This window comes from Ornithorhynchus anatinus, chromosome 11 (genome assembly GCF_004115215.2).
Source record: "Ornithorhynchus anatinus isolate Pmale09 chromosome 11, mOrnAna1.pri.v4, whole genome shotgun sequence".
NCBI classification, from domain to species: domain Eukaryota; kingdom Metazoa; phylum Chordata; class Mammalia; order Monotremata; family Ornithorhynchidae; genus Ornithorhynchus; species Ornithorhynchus anatinus.
Genome location: NC_041738.1, coordinates 42385459 through 42407303, shown reverse-complemented (window position 1 = coordinate 42407303; position 21845 = coordinate 42385459). Strand labels below are relative to the sequence as shown.

General features: G+C 53.9%; 1 protein-coding gene across 6 annotated transcripts in view; it reads right to left on the bottom strand.

The window, feature by feature from the left end:
* PIEZO1 (piezo type mechanosensitive ion channel component 1) overlaps positions 1 to 21845 on the bottom strand; it is a 117274-nt gene that overhangs the window by 35835 nt on the left and 59594 nt on the right. For 4 of the 6 annotated variants that reach the window (XM_029074833.2, XM_029074834.2, XM_029074838.2 and 1 more), the window contains exons 3-8: positions 21685 to 21807; positions 16868 to 16910; positions 16258 to 16411; positions 4415 to 4583; positions 3576 to 3789; positions 2078 to 2249 (exon numbers count right to left, since the gene is read on the bottom strand). In XM_029074833.2, coding sequence (XP_028930666.1) covers positions 2078 to 2249; positions 3576 to 3789; positions 4415 to 4583; positions 16258 to 16411; positions 16868 to 16910; positions 21685 to 21807 — 875 coding nt within the window. The remainder of the gene's footprint in view (positions 1 to 2077; positions 2250 to 3575; positions 3790 to 4414; positions 4584 to 16257; positions 16412 to 16867; positions 16911 to 21684; positions 21808 to 21845) is intronic. The other 2 variants (XM_029074836.2, XM_029074837.2) reach the window with 1 other exon arrangement.

Here is a 21845-nt window from a genome sequence, read left to right as displayed (position 1 = left end):
ATTATCATTATTATTATTATTATTATTATTATTATTAATAACAGGAGCAGAGATTTTGGTCTTTAAGAACCATGCTCCCAAGAGACCACATTCCTTGGTCCCCAGTACCTCAGGGTCCTTCAGAAAACCCCAAAGCAGGGCAGAAACAGGGAGAGGGGGAGGAGAAGCAGCTTTCCTTACATGCCCGCCACACCCCCTCCTGACTCTGGGGTTCAGCTGTTACTTTATCGTACTAATAATGACGGCATTTGCTAAGCGCTTACTATGTGCCAGGCACTGTAACTAAGCCCTGGGATGGATACGAGTAAATCGGGTTGGACACAGTCCCTGTCTCTATTTATTTTGTTAATGATGTGTATATATCTATGATTCTATTTATCTTGATGATATTTACGCCAGACTACTTGTTTGGTTTTGTTCTGTTTTGTTTTGTTGTCCGTCTCTCCCGTTTAGACTGTGAGCCTGTTGCTGGGCAGGGATTGTCTCTATCTCTCGCCCAGTTGTACTTTTCAAGTGCTTAGTACACTGCTCTGCACACAGTAAGCGCTCAATAAATGCAGCTGAATGAATGGATGTCTGTCTCCCCCCTCTAGACTGTGAGCCCACCGTTGGGCAGGGATGGTCTCTATTTGTTGCCCAGTTGTACTTTTCAAGCACTTAGTACAGTGCTCTGAACACAGTAAGCGCTCAATAAATGCTACTGAATGAATGAATGATGTCTGTCTCCCCTCTTCTAGACTGGGAGTCCATTGTTGGGCAGAGATTGTCTGTCTCTCTTGCCCAACTGTGCATTTCAAGTGCTTAGTACACTGCTTTGCACACCGTAAGTGCTCAATAAATTCAGTTGAATGAATGGATGTCTTGTCTCCCCCCTCTAGTCTATAAGCCCACTGTGGGCAGAGACTGTCTCTATCTCTTGCCGAATTGTACTTTCCAAGCGCTTAGTACAGTGTCCTGCACACAGTAAGTGCTCAATAAATACAATTGAATGAATGAATGAGGCCTGTTTCCCCCCTTCTAGACTGCGAGCCCGTTGTTGGGCAGGGACTGTCTCTATTCGCTGCCGAATTGTACTTTCCAAGCGCTTAGTACAGTGCTCTGCACATAGTAAGTGCTCAATAAATACGATTGAATGAACAAGTGGTGGAGCCGGGATTAGAACCCATGACCTTACAATAATAATAATTCTGGTATTTGTTAAGCGCTTACTATGTGCCGGGCACTGTACTAAGTGCTGCGGTGGATACAAGCGGGTTGGAAACAGTCCCTGTCCCACGTGGGGCTCGCAGTCTTAATCCCCATTTTACAGATGAGGTGTCTGAGGCCCAGAGAAGTTAAGTGACTTGCCCAAGGTCACACCTCAGACAAGTGGCGGAGCCGGGATTAGAACCCACGTCCTCTGCCTCCCAAGCCCGTGCTCTTTCCCCTAAGCCACGCTGCTTCCGACTCCCAGGCCCGGGCTCTAGCCACTACGCCGTGCTGCTTCTCCCAAGCGCCTCGTACAGTGCTCCGCCCCCAGTAAGTGATCAGTAAGTACGATTAATGATGAGAGGACAGGTGGGAGGGTCTCGGGAGCTGGAAGCTCCTGCCAGAGGCAGGAGGGGGCAACGGCCAGGTGGTCCCTTGCCCTTTCTTTCCCCTTCAAGTCGCTGCCCCTCAAGACCCAGCTTTGGCGATTCCTTTTCCCCTGGTTGCCCCTGCCGAGGCTCTCAAAGCAGCCCAACCCAGCTCCTGAGGGCATCCCCGCCCTCCCGGCACCAGAGGATGGTGAGCGTGATGGCTGAGTTGGGGTCGGGCCTCTCAGGATGCACTTGGCTACCACGCCTCGTGGGCCTTGACTTTCTAATCTTCAAGAGATTACAGATGAGGCAAAGGAGAAGTCAGTCCCCGATCCCCAGAAACCCGGGAGAGGCCTTGGTGTGGTCTCCCCTCTCAGTAGTGTGAGCTTGGCCACACATGTGGACCCCAAAAGCTTGGACTGGGCGTGGGGAAGGCCACCCGGAGAACCCAAGAGGCCCGGGCTGGGGGTGCTCTCTCGCCCCCAACACTCCCGTCGCCCGACTGGTCCGCTCTTTACCAGTACCGAGGTGTCCAGTTTCCTCAGCTTGAGCAGCGAGGCCACAGTGTAGTAGAGCAGCAGCAGGATTCCCGGGCTGACGTAGACGGGCCAGTCGTGGCTGGTGTTGAGGACCAAGGCGTTGGGGCTGGTGCAGTTGGTGTGGGTGATGATGTCCTTCAGGCCAAACACCCTGGAAGGGGGGAAGGGAGGCAAGGAGGGGCCGGGATCGCAGGGCCGCTTCCACGAGCCGGTAATGACAACCTGCAAGGGAGGCTCAGGGCTCTGGGGGCATGGGAGGGTTGGGGGCCCAGGGCTGGGATCCAGGTTTCAGGATTTGGGGGCGAGTTGGAGGTTCCCACCCACCACTGACCTAGCTGTTCTCATTCAACCCAATGGATTCTGGGAAGAGAGGGCCTGTAGGGTCTCGCCCCCTTCATTCATTCATTTGATCGTATTTATTGAGCGCTTACTGTGTGCAGAGCACTGTACTAAGCGCTTGGAAAGTACAATACAGCAATAGAGACAATCCCCGCCCACAACGGGCTTGCAGTCTGCGGGGGTCGGGGGGAGACAGACATCAAAACAAGTAAACAGGCATCAGTGTAAATAAAATTATAGATATATACATATATACTTAAGTGCTGTGGGGAAGGGGGGAAGAGCAAAGGGAGTGAGTCGAGGTGATGCGGAAGGGAGGGGAAGCTGAGGAAAAGGGGGCTTAGTCCGGGAAGGCCTCTTGGAGGAGTTGAGCTCTCAATAGGGCTTTGAAGGGGGGAAGAGTGACTGTTTGGCGGATTTAAGGAGGGAGGGCCTAACCCCTAATTAACCCTGACCCCTTCCTCCTGACCCCTTCCCCCCCACCCCACACTGTACACCCAAGTCAGAGCCAGGGGCAAGTTCTAGCCACGGTCTGGAGCTGCTGGACGAGGCTGGCAGCGGGGAGCTGACGAGGGAAGTTCCAGGCTCTGGGCACCGTCCCAGCCCTGACGGGGCTCTGGAAGCTCCCCGGAGTGGTGACCTGACCCAGCAGCTGTTCCCAGCTCCTGGCGCCGGCCCCCTCTCCGTTTGGCTCCACGCTGACCAGACTCGGTCTCCTGGGGCAGGGGGACGGGCCATAGGTCATGGCCAGGGACCCCAGGCCAGGACGCTCGAGTCGGGGCAGGGAGGCCACTAGCCTGAGTCCATTTCTGCCCCTCCTCGCCTCCCCGGCTCTGCCCCAGCTCCCTGCCCCAGCTGGACTCTGTTCCTACCCTCGACTTCCCGGCCCAGGAATACCGGGGGACTTCCTGGCGCAGAATCCGCGGACACTTGGCCTCCCAGCCCGAGCAGATGGGCCCCGCTACCGAGCGGCCAATGGGGTGGGAGTCCGAGGGGCCAGACTCCTCTCTGGGGCAAGGCTCTTGGGGGCGGTGGCCTTTAGGTCTCTGGGTGTGGACTTTTCACTCCTCAGCCCACCCCGCGGGGTGGAGGGAGAAGCGAACCTCCCAGACGGGAGGGGAGCAAGCAATCCCCTTACCTGGCCCAGATGCCAGCCGGGGGAAAGATGCCCTGGATGTAGGGCGTCTGGTAGCAATACAGGCAGACCAGGTGGCCGGCGGCAAAGCAGCCCACCATGACGCAGAGGGTGTTGAAGCCCAGGTGGCTGATGGGGAAGTGGCAGGCCCACCAAGTGCAGATGCCCACGAAGAGCAGGTAGTAGACGCTGGAGAAGGCAGATGGCAGCGTGATGCCTGTGGGGAGACGACGGCACCCGTCCGATGGTCACCGTGCCAGGATGGGGTGGGTGAGGGGAGAGGGTTGGCTGGAGCCATCACCTTCTTTCCAGCCACCCCACTACTTCGATGACTTGGTGGCTCCCCTTCCGCTTGAACTGGCGACTGCCCAATCGCTCCTCCCCCATCCCCCCGCCCCGGCCCCCACGGCACGGTGCAGGGCCGGCAGCTCAATCTAGGAAGCAGGCACCTGGGCAGGCGTCTCTGACAGAGGCAGTGAGCAGAGGTGCCAGAGGGCTCCTCATGCCCCATCCTTTCCCCCAATCCCCTGCCCAAAGAGGGAGCCCCAAGAGGGCAAGGACGTGACCCCTTCCAGACCGAGTCACCAAGGGGCTGCCGTAGTCGAGAGATGGTCAGGAGGGCTTCGGGCTGGCCCGGGGCTGTTCACCCGTTAGACAGCCCAGGCAGTCCTGGGCTGGGGTCAGGTCAGGGCAAAGCCGCCACTAGGCCTGTCACTAGCCCCACTGCCGCCTGGGCTTGGGCACTGGGGCGGGTCTGGGGGTAGAGGACACAGATCAACCCTCCTTCGGCTCTTGCTCCGGCTCCAGGCTGGGTCATCTTCAGTGCCCGGGGAGGGTGGTACCTGCCAGGGCCAGCAGCACGATGGCCAGGGTCTTCCCCGCGGCCTTCAGCATCCAGTGGGCCGTGAGCCGCAGCCGCGCCGCCAGCCGTGATGCCCTGTTGGGGGCCTCCTCCTGGGCACCCGGTGGGTGGTCCCGGTGGTTGGACTCTGCCTCCCTCTCGTCATTGTCCTGTATGGTTGGGGAAGGGAGAGGAGGGAGGGAGGAGGAGAGAAGGGGAGGGAGAGGAGGGGGAAGGAAAGGCATAGGAGGAAGGTGAGCGGGTGAGCCCACTCTCAGGGCGACCAATCCCCACAGGAAGCTCTGCAGCCTGAGGACAAGTGAGGCTGGCAGGGCGGTGTGGGGCGGGGGACGGGGGCAGATGCGACATCCCCACTCCCGCTTCGGTCTCCCCCACCGTCTCCCGCCCCGGGGCTCCTTGCCCTTTGACCGCACATAGGCAATCACTCCAGAACTGACTTATACTGGGGATTTGGTTCCCGTCTGTTCATATCTCAGCCTCTCACACCCCAGCCTGCTGGGTGTTTAAACTCTTGGAAAGCAGAGCCCGAGTCTGGGCCATCTGCAGACTGGTTGGAGGCAGAGCCCCACTCACTTTATAAATGTTTTTTCTGGGAACGAAGAAGAGGTGTTACGTGGACAGAACAGGGTGAGTGGGCAGAGATGGGGCAGTTTCAGGCTTCCTCTTTCCAATTCTGCCCCCCACCCCCACCCCCCTATCCTGCCCCACCTGCTCTCCCTTGTGCTTGTTCCTACTAACACCCTTACCTTGTTCCCAAGACTCAAAATGTCCCGGCCTAGTAGAAGGACCACCAGACTGGAAGCCAGGAGACCTGGACTCTAATCCTGGCTTCACTACTTATCTGGTCTATGTATGACCTTGGTCAAATCACTTCACTTCTCTGCCTCAGTTTCCTCCCCGGGAGTCTCATGTGAAAAGGAGACTGTATCTGGTCTGATTATCTGGTATCTACCCTAGCGGTTAGTACGGTGCTTGGCACAGAGCAAATGCTTAACAGATACCACAATTATTACTTTTAAGACAGTGATCCGAGAAAGTGGACCTAAGGAACTTCCCTGGGCTTTTGACTTCTAGGCTATCTCTTGGGGGAGGCATTCTTAGTTCTGCCCCCACCTTTGCATGACCGCTTGGGCACCTTACAGGGCCAAGGAAGCTGTCGTTCCTAGTGGACATGGTACATGTCTACCAACTCTGTTATATTGCACTCTCCTAAGCACTTAGTACAGTGCTCTGCACACAGTAAATGCTCAATAAATACCACTGGGTGAGTGATTGGGTCAGTGACTTTCCAGAGGTTGAGAAAGAGAAAGCCTGGAAATAGTGCAGCCTAGAGCCCGGGCTTGGGAGTCAGAGGTCATGGGTTCGAACCCCGGCCCTGCCATTTGTCAGCTGTGTGACTGTGGGCAAGTCACTTAACTTCTCTGCGCCTCAGTTACCTCATCTGTAAAATGGGGATTTAACTGTGAGCCTCACATGGGACAACCCGATTACCCTGTATGTACCCCAGCCCTTAGAACAGTGCTCTGCACATAATAAGCGCTTAAATACCACCATTATTATTAGAGGAAAAAGCGGAAGCCTGGGAGCCAAACAACCTGGGTTCTAATTTTGCCACGTGCCTGCTGTGTGACCTTGGGCAATCACTTAACTTCTCTGTGCTTAGGTTTCCTTAACTGCAAAAGGAAGATTCGATACCTATTCTCCCTCCTACTTAGATTGTAAGCCCCAAGAGGGATAGGGACTGTGCCTGATCTGATTGTCTCTACCCCCAATACTTAGAACAGTGCTTGACATACAGTAAGATCTTAATACCAAAAAAAATCACAATTATTATTAAAGCTCAGGCTGGGACGAGGAGGGGGAGAACTTGGTCAAAGGGTCACTTCTGCTGCGGACCCTGGCATCCCACCTCCGACCTGCTTTCACCCACTCTCTCCCCCAACCAACGAATGCCCAAACTGACACCAAGAGCCATAACCTTGGGGAGGCCTCATCAGGTGGTGGGGAGAGAGGACGTGGCTGCAGGGACACAGGGATTCAGGGACCCGAAGTGAGGGGGTGGGGTGACCTCAAGTTAAATCAAGATGGGGAGGGCCCAAGCTGGGATGGTAGAAAATTAATTTTCCACTCATCGCCCTGGACCTTTAATTTGTTCATTCATTGATCTGTTCATTCAATCATTCTTTCACTGAGCACCTGCTAGGTGCTAAGCCAGGCACTGGGTACTTGGGGGAGTACAATTATTATTATCATATTTGTTAAGCACTTAGGATGTGTCAAGCACTGTTCTAAGTGCTGGGGTAGATACAAGCAAATCGGGTTGGACACAGTCCCTGTCCCACATAGCGTTCACAGTCTTAATCCCCATTTTACAGATGAGGCAACTGAAGTACAGAGATGTGAAGTGACTTGCCCAGGGTCACACAGCAGACTAGAGACAGAGCCTGTGACCTTATAGTAATAATAATCATGATATTTGTTCATTCATTCATTCATTCAATAGTATTTATTGAGCGCTTACTATGTGCAGAGCACTGTACTAAGCACTTGGAATGAACAAGTCGGCAACAGACAGAGACAGTCCCTGCCGTTTGACGGGCTTACAGTCTGATCGGGGGAGACGGACAGACAAGAACACTGGCAATAAATAGAATCAAGGGGAAGAACATCTCGTAAAAACAATGGCAACTAAATAGAATCAAGACTAAATAGAATCAAGTGAATCAATAGAATTGTCAAGCACTGTTCTAAGCACTGAGGTAGATACAAGGTAATCAGGCTGTCCCAAGTGGAGCTCACAGTCTTAATCCCCATTTTACAGATGAGGTAACTGCGTCACAGAGCAGTTAAGTGGCTTGCCCAAGGTCACACAGCAGGCAAGTGGCAGAGCAGGATTAGAACCAGCATCCTCTGACTCCCAAGCCCATGTTCTTTCCGCTAAGCTTCTCACTTACACTTGCAATGGAAGTGTAAGACACTCCCTGAGCTGGAGGAAGTTTTAGTCTAAAGGAGGGTGAGAAAGCAGTAATGAGCATTCCCCATAGGAGAGGCCCCAAGGAACTGGGATGCTCCACGATCGAGTTCAAATTGAGCTTTTGAAGTGCTGTGGGGTTGGCGGCAGGTGGAGGGCTGTGCTCAGCTCAGTGGCCCGTGCGGAGGAAGTGCTCAATAAATGCCATAGATTGACTGATTGATCTCTTTCCCCTCCTCCCCGCAGACTCCGGCCAATGGGAAGGCAGCAGGCCAGGGACACAGGGCGAGGTAGGTCTCCTAGACCGACTGCCAATGCTAGGAACCGTTCTAGTGACCAACCGCGGAGGGAGGAAGCGCGAGGGCTGCCTTCAAAAGCCGAAGGTGTGTCTGCCCCTCCGGCAGTCCGCGGGCTGCCCTCCCAGCCCCCAGGACCAAGGGTGTTCCCCCGTCAAGCGTCGGGTGCCAGCCTTGCCCTGGCCCCTCCCCTGTCCCCCTGCCACTCTGCACCTGGGCTTGTTTATCTCGTTAGCCGTGCCGGAGGAGAGGGCATTAACGAGAGCCTCTATTTTTCTTGGCACTCGGGGGTGGGTTCCCGACACTGAGTGATTTTCCAGATTGGCTCTCTGGGGCTGGAGTGTTGTCAGGGAAAAAGAATCTGTCTATGACGTGGGGTCTCATTCCATTCTGGGATGGGGCCCCGGGCCGGTAGATCCAGCTCGGAAGCTCCGGAGCGAGGCCCGCAATCCCCTCCCGCCCATTCCGGCTGGCAAGGACGAATTCCTGCACGTGTCCATGCGATGGCCACACTCTCCCCCAGACCCTCTGGGAGGGGTCGGGGTCACCTGGGGTCCATCACGGAAGGAGGAGAAAGCCTGGGGGGTGGGTTGGGGGGAGGAGGTGGTCCCTGCCAGGGGTAGGTCTCGAATTTTTAAAGGAGGTCAATTAGATGGGGCTGGGGACCCTGGGGAGGATCGCTGTCTGACTGGTCCGAGGATCATGCGATTGGGACTGTGGAGAGACATATACACGTTCACTGATGTGTAAGCAACACCACCTGGGTTTAGGGGAAGGGGGAATGTGTGCAGAAGGATCCCACCTTCACTTTACACACAGAAGAAGAGGAGGAAGAGGAGGAAGGTAGGAGGGAGGAAGAGCGAGGAGGTAGGAGGAGAAAATTGGGGGAGTGGAGTGGTCACAGCCACAGGGGAGAAGAGCTGGCCAAGGTACTAGGATAGCTGAAACCAAAGTTTCAATTTACTTCCGTTCCACAACCCATTCATTCATTCATTCATTCATTCATTCATTCATTCAATCATAATTATGGAGCGCTTACTGCATGCAGAGCACTGTATTAAGTAAGCGCTCAGAAGAGTAATACAACAATAAACAGACACATTCTCTGCCCCAGTGAGCTAGCCTTCCCACAACCCAAAGCCTTGACTCTTAATACCAACAATAATTGTGGTATTTGTTAAGTGCTTACTATTTCCTGTATTAAACCCTGGGTGGATGTAAGCAAATCGAGTTGGACACAGTCCCACATGGGCCTCACAGTCTTAATCCCCATTTTACAGATGAGGTAACTGAAGCACAGAGAAGTGAAGAGACCTGCCAAAGGTCACACAACAGACAAGTGGCAGAGCCAGGATTAGAACCTAGGTCCTCTGACGCTCAGACTCCTGGCAGCCAACTGGGTCCCTAGCTACTGATTGTAGGGAAAAGAAGATATGTTGTTCTTCAAAGCCACAGGGCTTGGAAACCAAACATCTTCCCACAATGAACCAGTCCCTAGCTGAGGCTCCAGATCATCTCCAGCTGCCAGATGCCAAATTCGAGGACAGGGCTGAGGACAAGAATGAGGACCAGAAGATCCAAAAGACTCATCTACCTGTCTTCAGCGAGCCTATTTTTGGCCTTCCAGGCTGGGACCCCTAGATCCTACTGGCCCATGGGTTCCACACTGGAACCAAACAGCTCTGATTGCCCTTAACGGACCAATGCCACACCTCTGTGAGCCCGTCTTTGGGCAGGGATTGTCTCTATCTGTTGCCGAACTGTACATTCCACAGGCTTAGTACAGTGCTCTGTACACAGTAAGCGCTCAGTAGATACTATTGAATGAATGAACCTCAGTGCTGCAAGATAGGCAGAGTGGTGGGAGCTGAACAGAAGGAATGGTGAGAGAGTCCATAACTGTGAGCTAGATACCCAGGAGGATTATGTGCTGGGTATAAAAGCTTTCAAAATGCATGAATTTAAATCAAAATCATTTTAAAACAAAGTTCCTAGGCCTACTCCCAACACTAAGTGTTGGCCGAGGTGACGCTACTATCGCCTGGGGTACGGCTTAATGATAACAATGGGATTTATTAAGCAGATGCTGCCCGCTAAGATTGGGTTAATAATTGTGGTATTTGTTAAGCACTTACTATGCGCCAAGCACTGTACTAAGCACTGGAGTAGATACAAGATCATCAGGTCCCACATGGAGCGCACGTGATAAGTATGAGGGAGGACAGGTATTGAATCCCCATTTTACAGATGAGGAAACTTAGGCCCCGAGAGGTCGTGACTTGCCTCAGTTTCTTCATCTGCAAAATGAGGATTAGTCTAGCAAGCATTGAATTCCCTTGACAGTTGAGGAAACTGAGGCCCCGAGAAGTTAAGTAACTTGCCTAAGGTCACGCAGCAGGCACGTGGCAGAGGTGAGATTAGAACCCAAGTCCTCTGACTCCCAGGCCCGTGCTCTTTCCGCTAGGCCACTCTGCTTTTCTGGGTTTAATGGTGTTTCGGTCTATTTCACTGAGAGCAAGCAGATGGGGACAGAAGACATGAAGAACGGAAGGCCAAGAAACACTACAGTCTGGGCAGAGTCCCAGTCCTGGGGAGTCTCGGGTAGGGGAATCCACTAGATGTTTCAAAGATGGAAACCTGCAGATCGTGAAGGAGATTTAAAAGGCCTCAGCCTCATCTCCCGGCCGTCAGGGCCAGGGGTCCAGGAGAAGGCTCGGTGGGGGTGCCGTGCTGGCGGGGCAGCAGCTGGTGCTGGTCTTCCCCCAAGCCAACTCTCTCCCCACTTTTGCTAAGAGCAGGGGCTGGGCTGGACCGGAGGGGCCGGCGCGGGAGCCGGAAGGGCTGGCTCCAGCCTAGGACATTGGCGGGGGCAGACACTGAACTCAATCTCAGCCCCTGCTTCTCACGGGGTAGATTATACGTGGGGAAGAATTTCCAGCCAGCAACTCGGAATTCCAGCATTTCCACACTTCTTCTCGACCTCAAATCCGCCTTGCAGCTGCCAGCACATTCTGTCCTCACTACAGGTATGTGTTGCGTTTGCCTGTGAACGGGAGGTGGCAAGTGTCTATCTGGGCATATGTGGCTGGGCTGTGTGCGAATGTGGGGTTCCAGTCCCAGCTGGCCCTACCCGAGCCAAACCTGCCACCCCAAAGTCCCAGCCTGAGTTCGAATGGGGCTAGAAGGGGCCGTTGCCACACCGTCAGAGGCCGCAGCTCGGCTTGAGGGCTGAGTGGTTCTAGAGTCGTGGACAGGTGTGGTACCCCTCCCCCATCCGGCCACCGTCATTGCTGGGTGGCACCCACACCAGCCCAAACCCCAAACTGAGGGGCGTGGGAGCCCCCGGAAACACCTAAGTCCACTCGGACCTGAGCCTTTAGGAAGGCCTGTTCTAACCTGGTCGTGGCCTGTTGGAGTCCAGCATCCAGGGCCTGGGCCATCCTAAGGAGGGCTCTAGGAGAGAGTATGGGCCATCTGTATAACTGTTCACATCCCATCTATGGGCCTGGGTGTGTGGAGACAGTGGCTTGGGCTTACGTGTTCTTAAATCTGTGGGTGTCCAGGCGTGTGATTGCTATAGGTCCTATTCCCTCCTCACAGGGGGTGCCCAGGAGCCCTTACAGGCTTAGTTTGGGATCTCCCCCATTCCCTTTCAGGCTCAGAGAGGCAGGGAACGTGGCTTCAGCCCCAGGGCCTCCTGCTGTTGCACAGCTCCACCCAACGCTCCTCCTGCACGGAGAGCTCTGCAGAGCTCACGCCCGCTCCTTGAAGAAACAACATCTGGAGGAAAATTTGAACCTTTACGGCCCCCCGACCCTGGTAACTTCAGTAAGCAGATGAAAAAGGGAAGAGAGGGCTCACAGGCAGTTCAGTTAGGAGCTCGGTGGAAGATGGCGTAGGTCTGGATGAAGGACAACTGCCAGGGGAGAGGAGGACCGGGAGACAGGCAGTCCACCAAGGGAGCCTCTAAAGGTCCTGGTCTCCCCAAGTCCTGGCCTTAAAGCGGCAGACCTTGCCAGCCACAACAAGGGATGGGCACCAGCTCAGGGGCTGCTTGGTATGGCCCGGCCCACTCCCGGAAGCTTGGGCTAAGCTAATGGGCAAAACAGAATCCATCCTGGCACGGAGAGACAGAGACTTGGAGAAAGTAGAAAAAGCCGGAGAGGTTTCTGGGAGACCCGAGACCTGACGAGAAGGAGGGAAGGTTTGGACCTATAGAAGTGCTGTTGAAAAGCCCTGGGGTGAGCTGCCAAGTTGGGGGTGAGTTCTTGACTACGGCAAGGGGAACTCGCTGAAGGGGAAGGCTACTGCAGCAATAGGGACCCAGAAACATTTGGGATTTGGATATGTTGTAATGTTCTCTCCCAAGCGCTTAGTACAGTGCTCTGCATACAATAAGCAGTCAGTAAATGCCACTGTTCAGTTGAAAAGTTAGGGAAACAGGTGGTGATGTGCCAATTTCTCTGCACTACGAGAACCTTGCTCCTTTCTTTGCTCCCCCTTTCCCCACCTCCCCATCTCTCCTCCAGGCCCCGCCTCCTCAGCTGCAGTTAGGTCTTATTTATTTAGTCACCTACTCTTGATTTCATTAGACTCCTGCTTTCATTAGCTCTACCGATACTCTGACGCTTGTTCCAAGTGTATGTTTCTTATTCATGTCTACCCGTCTCCTACATTAAATTGTAATCTTGAGGGCAGGGCCCATGTCATCTACTTTTATTGGGTCTCCCCAGCTGGTGTCCGGTGCTCTGCACCCAGAAGGCTCAATAAATCCTGATGATGGTTAGAGTGGTATTGGTGGCGGTGCAGCAGACTGGGGGATACAGAGCCCCGGTGGGCCCTGAGGAAACCCTTTGGCCTGTTGTACTGGAAGAGAGGCCAGGTGAGTGGCGAGGGCGAGGGTTGGGGTCAAAGTGGAATTGGATGTCTTCCTGGCTCCTTCCTCTCCCTCTGCTCCTCCCCAGAGCCCAGCCTTTCTAGGGGAACCCCCTCTCCATCTCTCCCCCAACTCACCCCAGTCACGTCACCAGAAACGTAGCCCGGTCTGGCCCAGCCCGGCCCGGCCCCACAGGACTTCAGTTCTGTTCCCGGGGCCTGTTTGTTAGGGATCTCCATGGCAGCCAGGAGCCTCCTCCACTCAGCAAGGGGAGGGAGGGACCTGCTCCGGGCCTAATGAGTCACTTTTTATGAGGGTGAGAATGGGGGAGGGAACGACCCCTCCAATGGATGAAGGAAGCAGAGGAGAGACTCTCCAGACCCTCTCCCCCGTCCCCAGGCACCACCACCATCAAAGGAGGGGGGGGGGGTTGAGGAATGGAAGAGGCCTGGATGTGTAAGTGGTGAGGCCCAAGCTGTCTTCTGGGCCTCACAGGTCCAGCCCAGAAAGTAGCCAAACCCTGCCCCCGCAACTCCCAGTTTTCTCTCAAGCTTAGCCCTGATCTCTGACCCTCGAGGCCCAGGAACACCATCTGCTCGCTCTGTTCATTCTCGAGGATGGTCTCGGGTGGCCCGGGCAGCTCAGAAGGGAGGGGAGCGCGGGGAAGCGGAAAAAGGAGAGCCCAGCTGATCCGGCTATAATGGGGGTTTGGTCTTTTCAGCCCACCCTGAGAAGAATCTCTTTCCACAAGGTGGGCCCCGTAGACTTCCCTCCCTCCTTCCGAAAAGGGAAAAGCAAGGAAATGCAGCTTTGAAAACCCCCAGCATTGAGCAGGCTTCTTCAGAGCAGCTGGGTCCTTCTGCCCCTCATAATGTCTCCCTGGGGCACTTGGCAAGGGCAGGTGGAGTGGGGGTGTTCAGAGGACAGGGGGCGGAGAGCTGTGGGGTCTGCAAGGGGGAAGCTGAGACAGATTTCAGGGCTATGTCCCTATCAGAATTACTGCCCAGTGGGATGGGAAGCTAAGAGAGGCCCAGAGTGGGGTCGCTGCTTTCTTTTCCTTCTTCCTGCTCTTCCGCCCACACCAGTGATGGTGGCAGGGGCCAGAAGCAGGCAAGGTGGTGGGCCGGGGGGCAATAGCAGGGTAAGGCTCCTGTCTGCCAGGTTCTGGGAGAAAGTAGCAGCAAGGTCCAGACTGTGGTAATTACAACCGCCGGCAGGGCATTATCAACTCCCGGGTCAGAGATCCTGCAGCACCAGCCTCTCCGGCCCTGGGTAGAGGTACTGGGGAAGAAGATGAGGAGGAAGAGGAGAAAGAGGATGGCCCCAGGAACAGAGGAAGAGTCCCAGACTTTCTTTGACTGACTCACTGGCTCGCTCCTCTGTCGCTGGTTAACTGACTTTCACTGTGTCGACGATGTTTCTCTGGGGCTCGTACGGCTGGCGTTAACACATTCCCCCCGCTCAGGGCTGGCCTTGCCTGGGCCCCGGGGACTTTCCCCGTGACCATTTCCCTCACTCCTGCTTTGCAGCCTTCTCTGGGGTGGGAGGCAGTGGCTGATGATAATAGTTGGACCATCCCACTTAGGGCTTTCCACACTGGCAGGCTGGGCGCCCTGACATCTTTGGGTTTCAGGGGTGTAACCCAGAGCCAAAAGGCCTCTGTTGTTCAGCAACTACAGCTTGGCAGCAGGGATGGCGTCTGTGCCCAGGGCCACGGGGATGAGTCAGGGGGGTGGCTGGGGTTTCGGGACCGGGTCTCCTTGATGTGGTTTCTCCTATAGATGTGTACTTTGGGGGTTGGGGAGGGTGTGAGTACAGGAGGGAGAAGACAAGGGAATTCAGGAGCAAGAGGGATCTTCATCCCTATGCTCCTCAGCCCCTCCTCCTGAAAAAGGGGACATCTACCACCCTTTCCCACAACTTTTTCTTAGGTCAACTCAGTCCCCGGGGGGGTAGGACTCTCGCAATGCAGTGTGAAGTGACCCCTGAGCCGGGCAGCACTCTGCTGGAGGCCTCTCCACCCCCTGCCCGGCCCCTCTCTTGGGAGGAAGAGGCATCAGTAGGAGCCTGGGGCAGGCAGCTGGGGGAATAGCTGACTAGAGGGGGGAACGGTCCTGAGAGCAGATTTTCATGCAGACAAGGGTGGCCGGTCTGGGGAAGAGAAATGACCCAAGGAGCCCCTCTCCTCCATTTTCCCAGAGAGCCAGAGGAATGGAGCCAAGTGGCAAGGGGGAATGACATGGTACAGGAAGTCACCAAGAATCCCGGAAGGGGACTGTGGTTGGGGACCATGAGGGGCACCTGGTCCTGTGATGGACAATCAGATGAACCCAGCCCATTCCCCCGGGCTCCAGAACTCCTTCAAACCGGTTCCACTGACCCAGGACCCCAACCTAGCCCCTAGCACTCAAGACCCACACTTCTAAATACAGCCAACGTTGATACAGCCGACTGCCGGTCATAGATCCATAGAGACAACTTGGCCTAGAGGCGTGGCAGAGCGTGGCATAGAGACAGCATGGTCTAGTGGAAAGAGCACGGGCCTGGAAATCAGAGGAAGTGGGTTTTAATCCCTGCTCTGCCACATGTCAGCCTTGTGACCTTGGGAAAGTCCCTTAACTTCTCTATGACTGTTACCTCATCTGTAGAACGGGGATCATGACTGTGAGCCCCAAGTGGGACAGGAAATGTGTCCATCTTGATTACCTTGTTTCTATCCCAGCACTTAGAACAGTGCTTGGCACATAGTAAGCATTTAACAAATACCGCAATTATTATTATTAGAGACCTAGGTGGAGGCAGAGACAGACTGCACTTGGATCTCTGACCTCTGGGCATTTGATATTCGCCCCACCTTCAACCCCACAGTTCTTATGTGTACATATCTTATAAACATATCTTTAAATCATATATTATAGATTATTTATGTTATTGTCTGTCTCATCCTTTGGGCTGTAAACTTGTTGTTGGCAGGGAACATATATCCAAACTCTGTTGTATGGTAGTCTCCCATGCGCTTAGTACAGTGCTCTTTACAAACTAAGTGCTCAATAAATTCCATTCATGATAAAGAGAAAGTGAGAAACAGACAGAAAGGGAGACTGTAAGGGTCTTAAAGCACTAAGAGCATTTCAAAGGTTTCTGCTGGATTCTGATGTAGCAGTCACCAAAACAATTCGGGGGCTGTGGGGTGGCCACTGCCAAATTTTCTTTGGAAACATCGACTCGGGGCCTGGCCCCGTGCTGCCTCACGAAGAGACCTAGATGCAGGCCGGGGTCAAGCCTGAGAGAGGTGATCTCTGCCCTTCAGGTTTCTCGGAGATTTTGGTGAGCACAGAAGTGGCCAGGCTGGTGGAGGCTACAATGTTGACTGGCACTGAGCCACCCTTCTGGGCACAGCGGCGGGGGAAGCGGGAGGGTTTGGGGGCACCTCAAGTGCTGCAGTGGGACCTGTGGACAGCAACAAGCTTTGGTGTGGGAGGGTGGCTTGGTCAGAGGAGTAAAATCCAGCTTTGCATCAAAATCCTGAGCTGTCACCTGGGCAATCATTTCCCAAAGGGAAAAGGACACCTTGGGCTGGCAGGGGAGGGGGCAAGCTCTGTGCCGATCCTCTCGAAGCTGGTGTGAGCGCACCATCTCCACTTTCCACCCACTGACACCACCTCCAGCCCGCTACTCACCAGTTCCTGCTGGCTCGGGGACTCCAGGCTCGGGACTCGCTGCGTCTTCTGTCTCAGGCGGTTGCAGACGCCCAGGCAGATGGACGAGACTAAGAGGATGCCCAGGTCGGGGGCGACCAATCGGATGGTGTTGGGGATGTCGTTCAGGTCCAACCTGCAGTGGTCAGGAGTGAGCGGGCAGTCCACCGTCCCTCCCGGTGCCCAGCCAGCAGTAGGCCCCTTGCCCCCTCCTGCAGCCATAGGGAACAGATCGGGCTGGGCTTGGGCTACTCACACCGCAACTGGCTGTCCTAGTGGGAAATGGGCAGGCAAGAGCCTGGGGCCTGGAGCCCTGGGTCAATGGCCAACCAGGGCAAGTCGATAATACATCTCTGACTTCTCACCTGCTGATCTCTCTATACGGCTCCCCTGTCAACACGGGCTTGAGCCAGAGGCCCAAGGTGGCCAACACCCACCTCAAAACTGGGGAAGCTCTGCTGCCCCAAGATGAGACATGTCTTCCTGACCTTCCCCCACCCCTCCCAGTTCCCGCTGCCCACCCTCTGACCCAGGGACCCCTGGCCTCAAGCCAGTGGGCCCAGAGCTCGGGCTGGGGAGGATCCCATCTTACCTGGTGACCCCCACATGCCGGGCCAAAGTTTCCCAGGTGCTGCCTGCAGGCAAGACAGAAAAGAAAGGATTACCACAGGGAAACCAACACCTGGGCCAGGGTGCCTTCTCCTGCCCCCGCCCCCCCCCCCTTGGAAGTGTTCTAACAAATATCATGGGGGGGGGTGTGGAGAGAGAAAGTGGGAAAGAGAAAGAATGAGAGAGAGAGATCCAGAGCTCTGATCTAGGGACGACCAATGTATTCCTAAACCCATGACAGCCCTCTTCTGGTTGCCTCTTTACACCGGCTCACTTCTCCCCTCAACCCATTTCCCAAGCTCCCACCCGGACACTCAGCCTGTCGCAATCTCACCTTTGCCTCCACGGTGGCCCTGCTCTGCACTGCTCCTCACCAGCCCCAACCTTTCTCCCTCTGCAATTGCACCCTTCTTCTTGCCTCCAGGAGACATCCCCAAGGAGGCCCCACAGGCATCTCAAGCTCAATTTCTCCAAAACATCCCCATCTTCCCTCCCAAATCCTCTCCTCCCCCTAACTTCCCTCCATCCCCCTCTAATTTTCAACCCTACCACTTTGCCATTCTCCTTGACTCTCCCTCTTTTTCAACCCCCCATATTCAGTCTGTTGTTATTCGTTCTTTCTCCTCATTTTTAGGGTCCGCCTCTTTCTCTCCATCCAAACGGTCACCACACTAGTCCAGATGCCTTTCATCTCCCAGATCAACTACTGCATCCTCCACCTCACTGCTCTCTCTAGTTCCAGGGTATTCCCTCTCGCTTAATCCCCTCCCTAATAAATACTATCATTCTTACTCTCTAATCCACACTTCACTCTTTTTGGATCATTTTTCTAAAATGTCAATCTGCACACATCTCCCCACTTCTCAAAAGCTTCCGATGGTTGCCTCCTCTCCTCCACATCAAGCAGAAACTCCTGACCATCAGCTTTAAGGCATTCAGTCATCTCTCTCCCTCCTACTTATCCACTCTCTTCTACCACTACACTGCAGCTCACACTCTTGGTTTATCCACCCACTGTGCTTCCTTCTGGTCTCTCCCACCGCCGACCTCTGGCTCATGTCCTACCCCCGGCCTGAATCGTCCACTCCCTTCAAAACAGATGGGCCCCAGCTCTCCCCATCCTCAAAACCCTTCTGAAATCTCATCTCCTCCAGTCTAATCTCCCCATCTTATATCCCTCTCCTGCCTCTCACCACTTCTATGCCAACTAAACACTTAAGTACTCATCACCTCCCATAGTATTTTTGTTCATATCTGACATATCCTATTACTTAAGCACTAACTCAAGTACCTAGCCCCTTTTTCTTTTTCCTCCTCTCTCTAATTGATTTGAGTGTCTGTAAGATTCTTGAGGGCAGGGATCATGTAATTAATTCTCTTGTACTCTCCCAAATGCTGACTACAGTCCTCTGCCCACAGTAGGTGCTCAATAAATCCTATTGATTGATTGGTTGGTGAAGGCTCTGAGACCTAGGCTGGGGAAGGGGAGGAGGGGAGGAAGGGGGGGGGGGCGGGGCGTCTTGGCCAGCATCCAAGATCTAAAAGGAAACAAATGCTCCGGCAAGCCCAATCTAGGCTGATGGCTTGGACAGCAAATACCCAGACCCCCCCCACTTCCCCAGCACCTCTCTGACTCCACACTGGCCAGCCACTTCCCCCTTTTTTGTCCCTACTTCCCTTACTCTTAGACCACTGGGCTAGTTACTCCCCAGAGGCCTCTGGTGAGCCGGGACTAGGGTCTAGGCCCCAGTAGCTCTTCTGTGAATAGTTGGCTGAATAGTTGGCTGAATAGTTGGCCAGGGCCTTGGCTGAGGTAGTGTCGTGCCCTGGGATACCCAGCTCAGAGAATGGGAGATCCAGGATAGAGGCTAGAGAGCAGCTCATGCCAGGAGAAGGAGGAGGGGGCGGGGATTCAGACTGGGGAGGAGACCAGACTTGGAAAAGCATGAAGCATGAAACTGCTTGGAGAACCTGCTTGAGGGATCCCACTCTGGGGGTTATTAATAATAATCGTGGTATTTGTTAAGCACTCACTATGTGTCAGGCACTGTTTTAAGCGAGGGGTATGGCGCAGTGGATAGAGCATGGGCCTGGGAGTCAGAAGGTCATGGGTTTTAATCCCTGCTCTGCCACTTGTCGACTGTGTGATCTTGGGCAAGTCACTTCACTTCTCCGTGCCCCAGTTACCTCATCTGTAAAATGGGGATTGAGACTGTGAGCCCCGTGCGGGATAGGGATTGTGTCCAACCCAATTTGATTCTATCCACCCCAGTGTGTAGAACAATGCCTGGCACATAGTGCTTAACAAATACCATTATTCTTATTATTACAAGCTAAACAGGTTGGACGTAGTCCCTGTTTTACATAGGGTTCACAGTCTTAATCCCATTTTTACAGATGAGGAAACTTTCCCCTGGGGCCTCTTGTGCTCCCCAATATGACCACGTCTGCACAGGTAAGTGCGGATGAAGGAACTCTCCCCCCAGAACAGAGAGGTGAAGTGACTTGCCCTCGGCCACACAGCAGACAGGGACAGGGCTGGGATTACAACCCAGGTCCTTCTGATTCCCAGGCCCATGCTCTATCCACTAGGCTATGCTGGGATATGCTCAGGGAACCGACTGGGGGATTTGCTTGGGGGAACCTAGTTGGGGATCTACTCGGGGAACCTGCGAGGAGACGAGGACAGCTGGAAGGTGCCAGGCAGCCCTAGGGCTCTGGATTACAGATTGAGCTATTTGTGTGGGGCCCTGAAGTGCCAAGAACAGGCGCTAAGCCCGGGGTCAGCAGAGCTGGGATGGTTCCTGGGTTATATTGGGAGCAGTTAATGCTGAGGCCATGTGAAGCGGACATAAATTGTCTCTTGCCTGAGCAGATGTGGCCATATTGGGGATCACAAGAGGCGCCAGGGGGAGACTGGGGCCTTCCTGCCTCCCTTCTGCTCCGACAGGGAGCTCCAACGGCACAAGAACACCACCATGTTTGGGGCTAGGGACTATGTCCTCCCCGTGGGGGGTGGGGTGCAAAGATGAGGGTTGGGGGAAGGGTAAGGGGAGAAGGGAGAGGAGAGAGACCTAAAGCACAAGCCATTGAAGACAGAAAATATGATTAACTAATTCAATTAAATATGCAGATCCAATTTATAAAACCTCAACCTCAGCCTGGCAAAGTAGAAAGGGTGGAAGTAATCTTCCTGTTGTGTGCATACAAGAATCATTGAAAAAAAATCAACATACGTTCATGAGATAAAGACTGCCAAGCTGTGCTCAACAAGTGTCCTGTTGTGCATACATTAAGACCGGCTTTAGACACTATGACTCACAGATAAAATCCTCAAGGAATTACCTCCTGTATGATGAAATCTATACCTACTGAGAAGCAGTATGGCCTAGTAGAAAGAGCGTGGGGCTGGGAGTCGGAGGACCTGGGTTCTTACTCCAGCTCCACAACCTGACTGCTATGTGACTTTGGATGGTTGTTTTTTTTAATTATGATACTTGTTAAGTGCTTACTAAGTGTCAAGCACTACTCTAAGCACTGGGATATATTCAAGTTAATCAGGACTGGCACAGTCCCTATCCCATGTGGGCCTTTCAGTCGAAACAGAGGGAGAACAGGTATTGAATCCCCTTTATGTAGTTGAGGAAACAGGCAGAGAAGTTAAGTGACTCATCCAAGGTCACACAGCAGGCCAGTGGTAGAGCTGGGATTAGAACCCAGGTCCTCTAACTTCAAGGCCCATGCTCTTTTCAGTAGGCTATACTGCTTCCCTAGGCAAGTCACAATTTCTCTGTGTCTCAGTTTTCTAATCTGTAAAATGGGGATTCAATACCTGCTCTCCTTCCTACTTAGATTGTGAGCCTCTTGTGAGATAGGGACTGTGTCTAAACTGATAATCTTGTATCTCCCCTAGGACTTGGTACGGTCCTTGGCACATAGTAAGGATGTTACAGATACTACAGTTATTTTTACTGTTCTTTTCAATCTGCAAATATATATTATAAATTATTTATTTATATTAAAGTCCGTCTCCTCCTCTAGACTGTAAGCTCCTTGTGGTCAGGGCAGGCGTCTACCAACTCTGTTGTATTGTATCCTCCCAAGAGCCTAGTACAGTAAGTGCTACATGGAAAACATTCAATAAATACCGTGGATTGAATAGTATTTATTGAGCATCTACAGCATCCAGGTCATTGTCCTGAGCCTTCAGGGACAAACAGTAAAAGAAGAAGAGCTGGAGCCTGCCTCATGGATCCTCCAGTCTAATGACAATATTCAATTAGCAAACATCCAGAGAGGGAAAAACCCGGCAAGGGGGCAGGAGGGCAGACAGCAAAGGAGCAGGAGACCATCTCTGCCCAGCTGGGCAGAACCCAGTGATTGTGTGGCGGGATGTTGAGGGAATCCATTTCTCGGGTTGAGGATGTTGGGAGAGTCCATTTCTCAGGTCGGGGATTCTTGAAGAGCCCATTCCCCAGACCCATGTTACAGATGTGTGAGAAAGGAGAGTAGATTTGTAGCAGGCTGATTTTCTTGGGGAATGATCTCCACAACCTCACCCAAGCCCCACACGGATCAGAGGATGGTATCGGGACCCAGCGTGGAAGGGGCAGCAAGCGGTGGCGGTGGCCGGCCCAAATTGAGTCAGCTGACTCCCTCTGCCCACTATGGTTCCCCAGCTAACCCTTCCAAGCTCTCTGCCTCACAGTCCAGCTCCCGGAACTCCCCCCAAAACTTTCTGCCCCACCTCCTGGGTCTTCCCTCCTCCCCATCTGCCTTCTTGGACCCTCGGCTACTCACAGCTCGGCCCCAGCAGCTGGTCCAGGCGAGGCACCGTGTGCAGGCATATCTGGAAGATCAGGTGGGCGACGAGGAACAGGATGCTGATGGTCAACAGAGCTCGGAGGAGGCGACCCGTGTGACCTAAGAGAGAGAGACAACCAAAGTTGCCATGGTTCTGG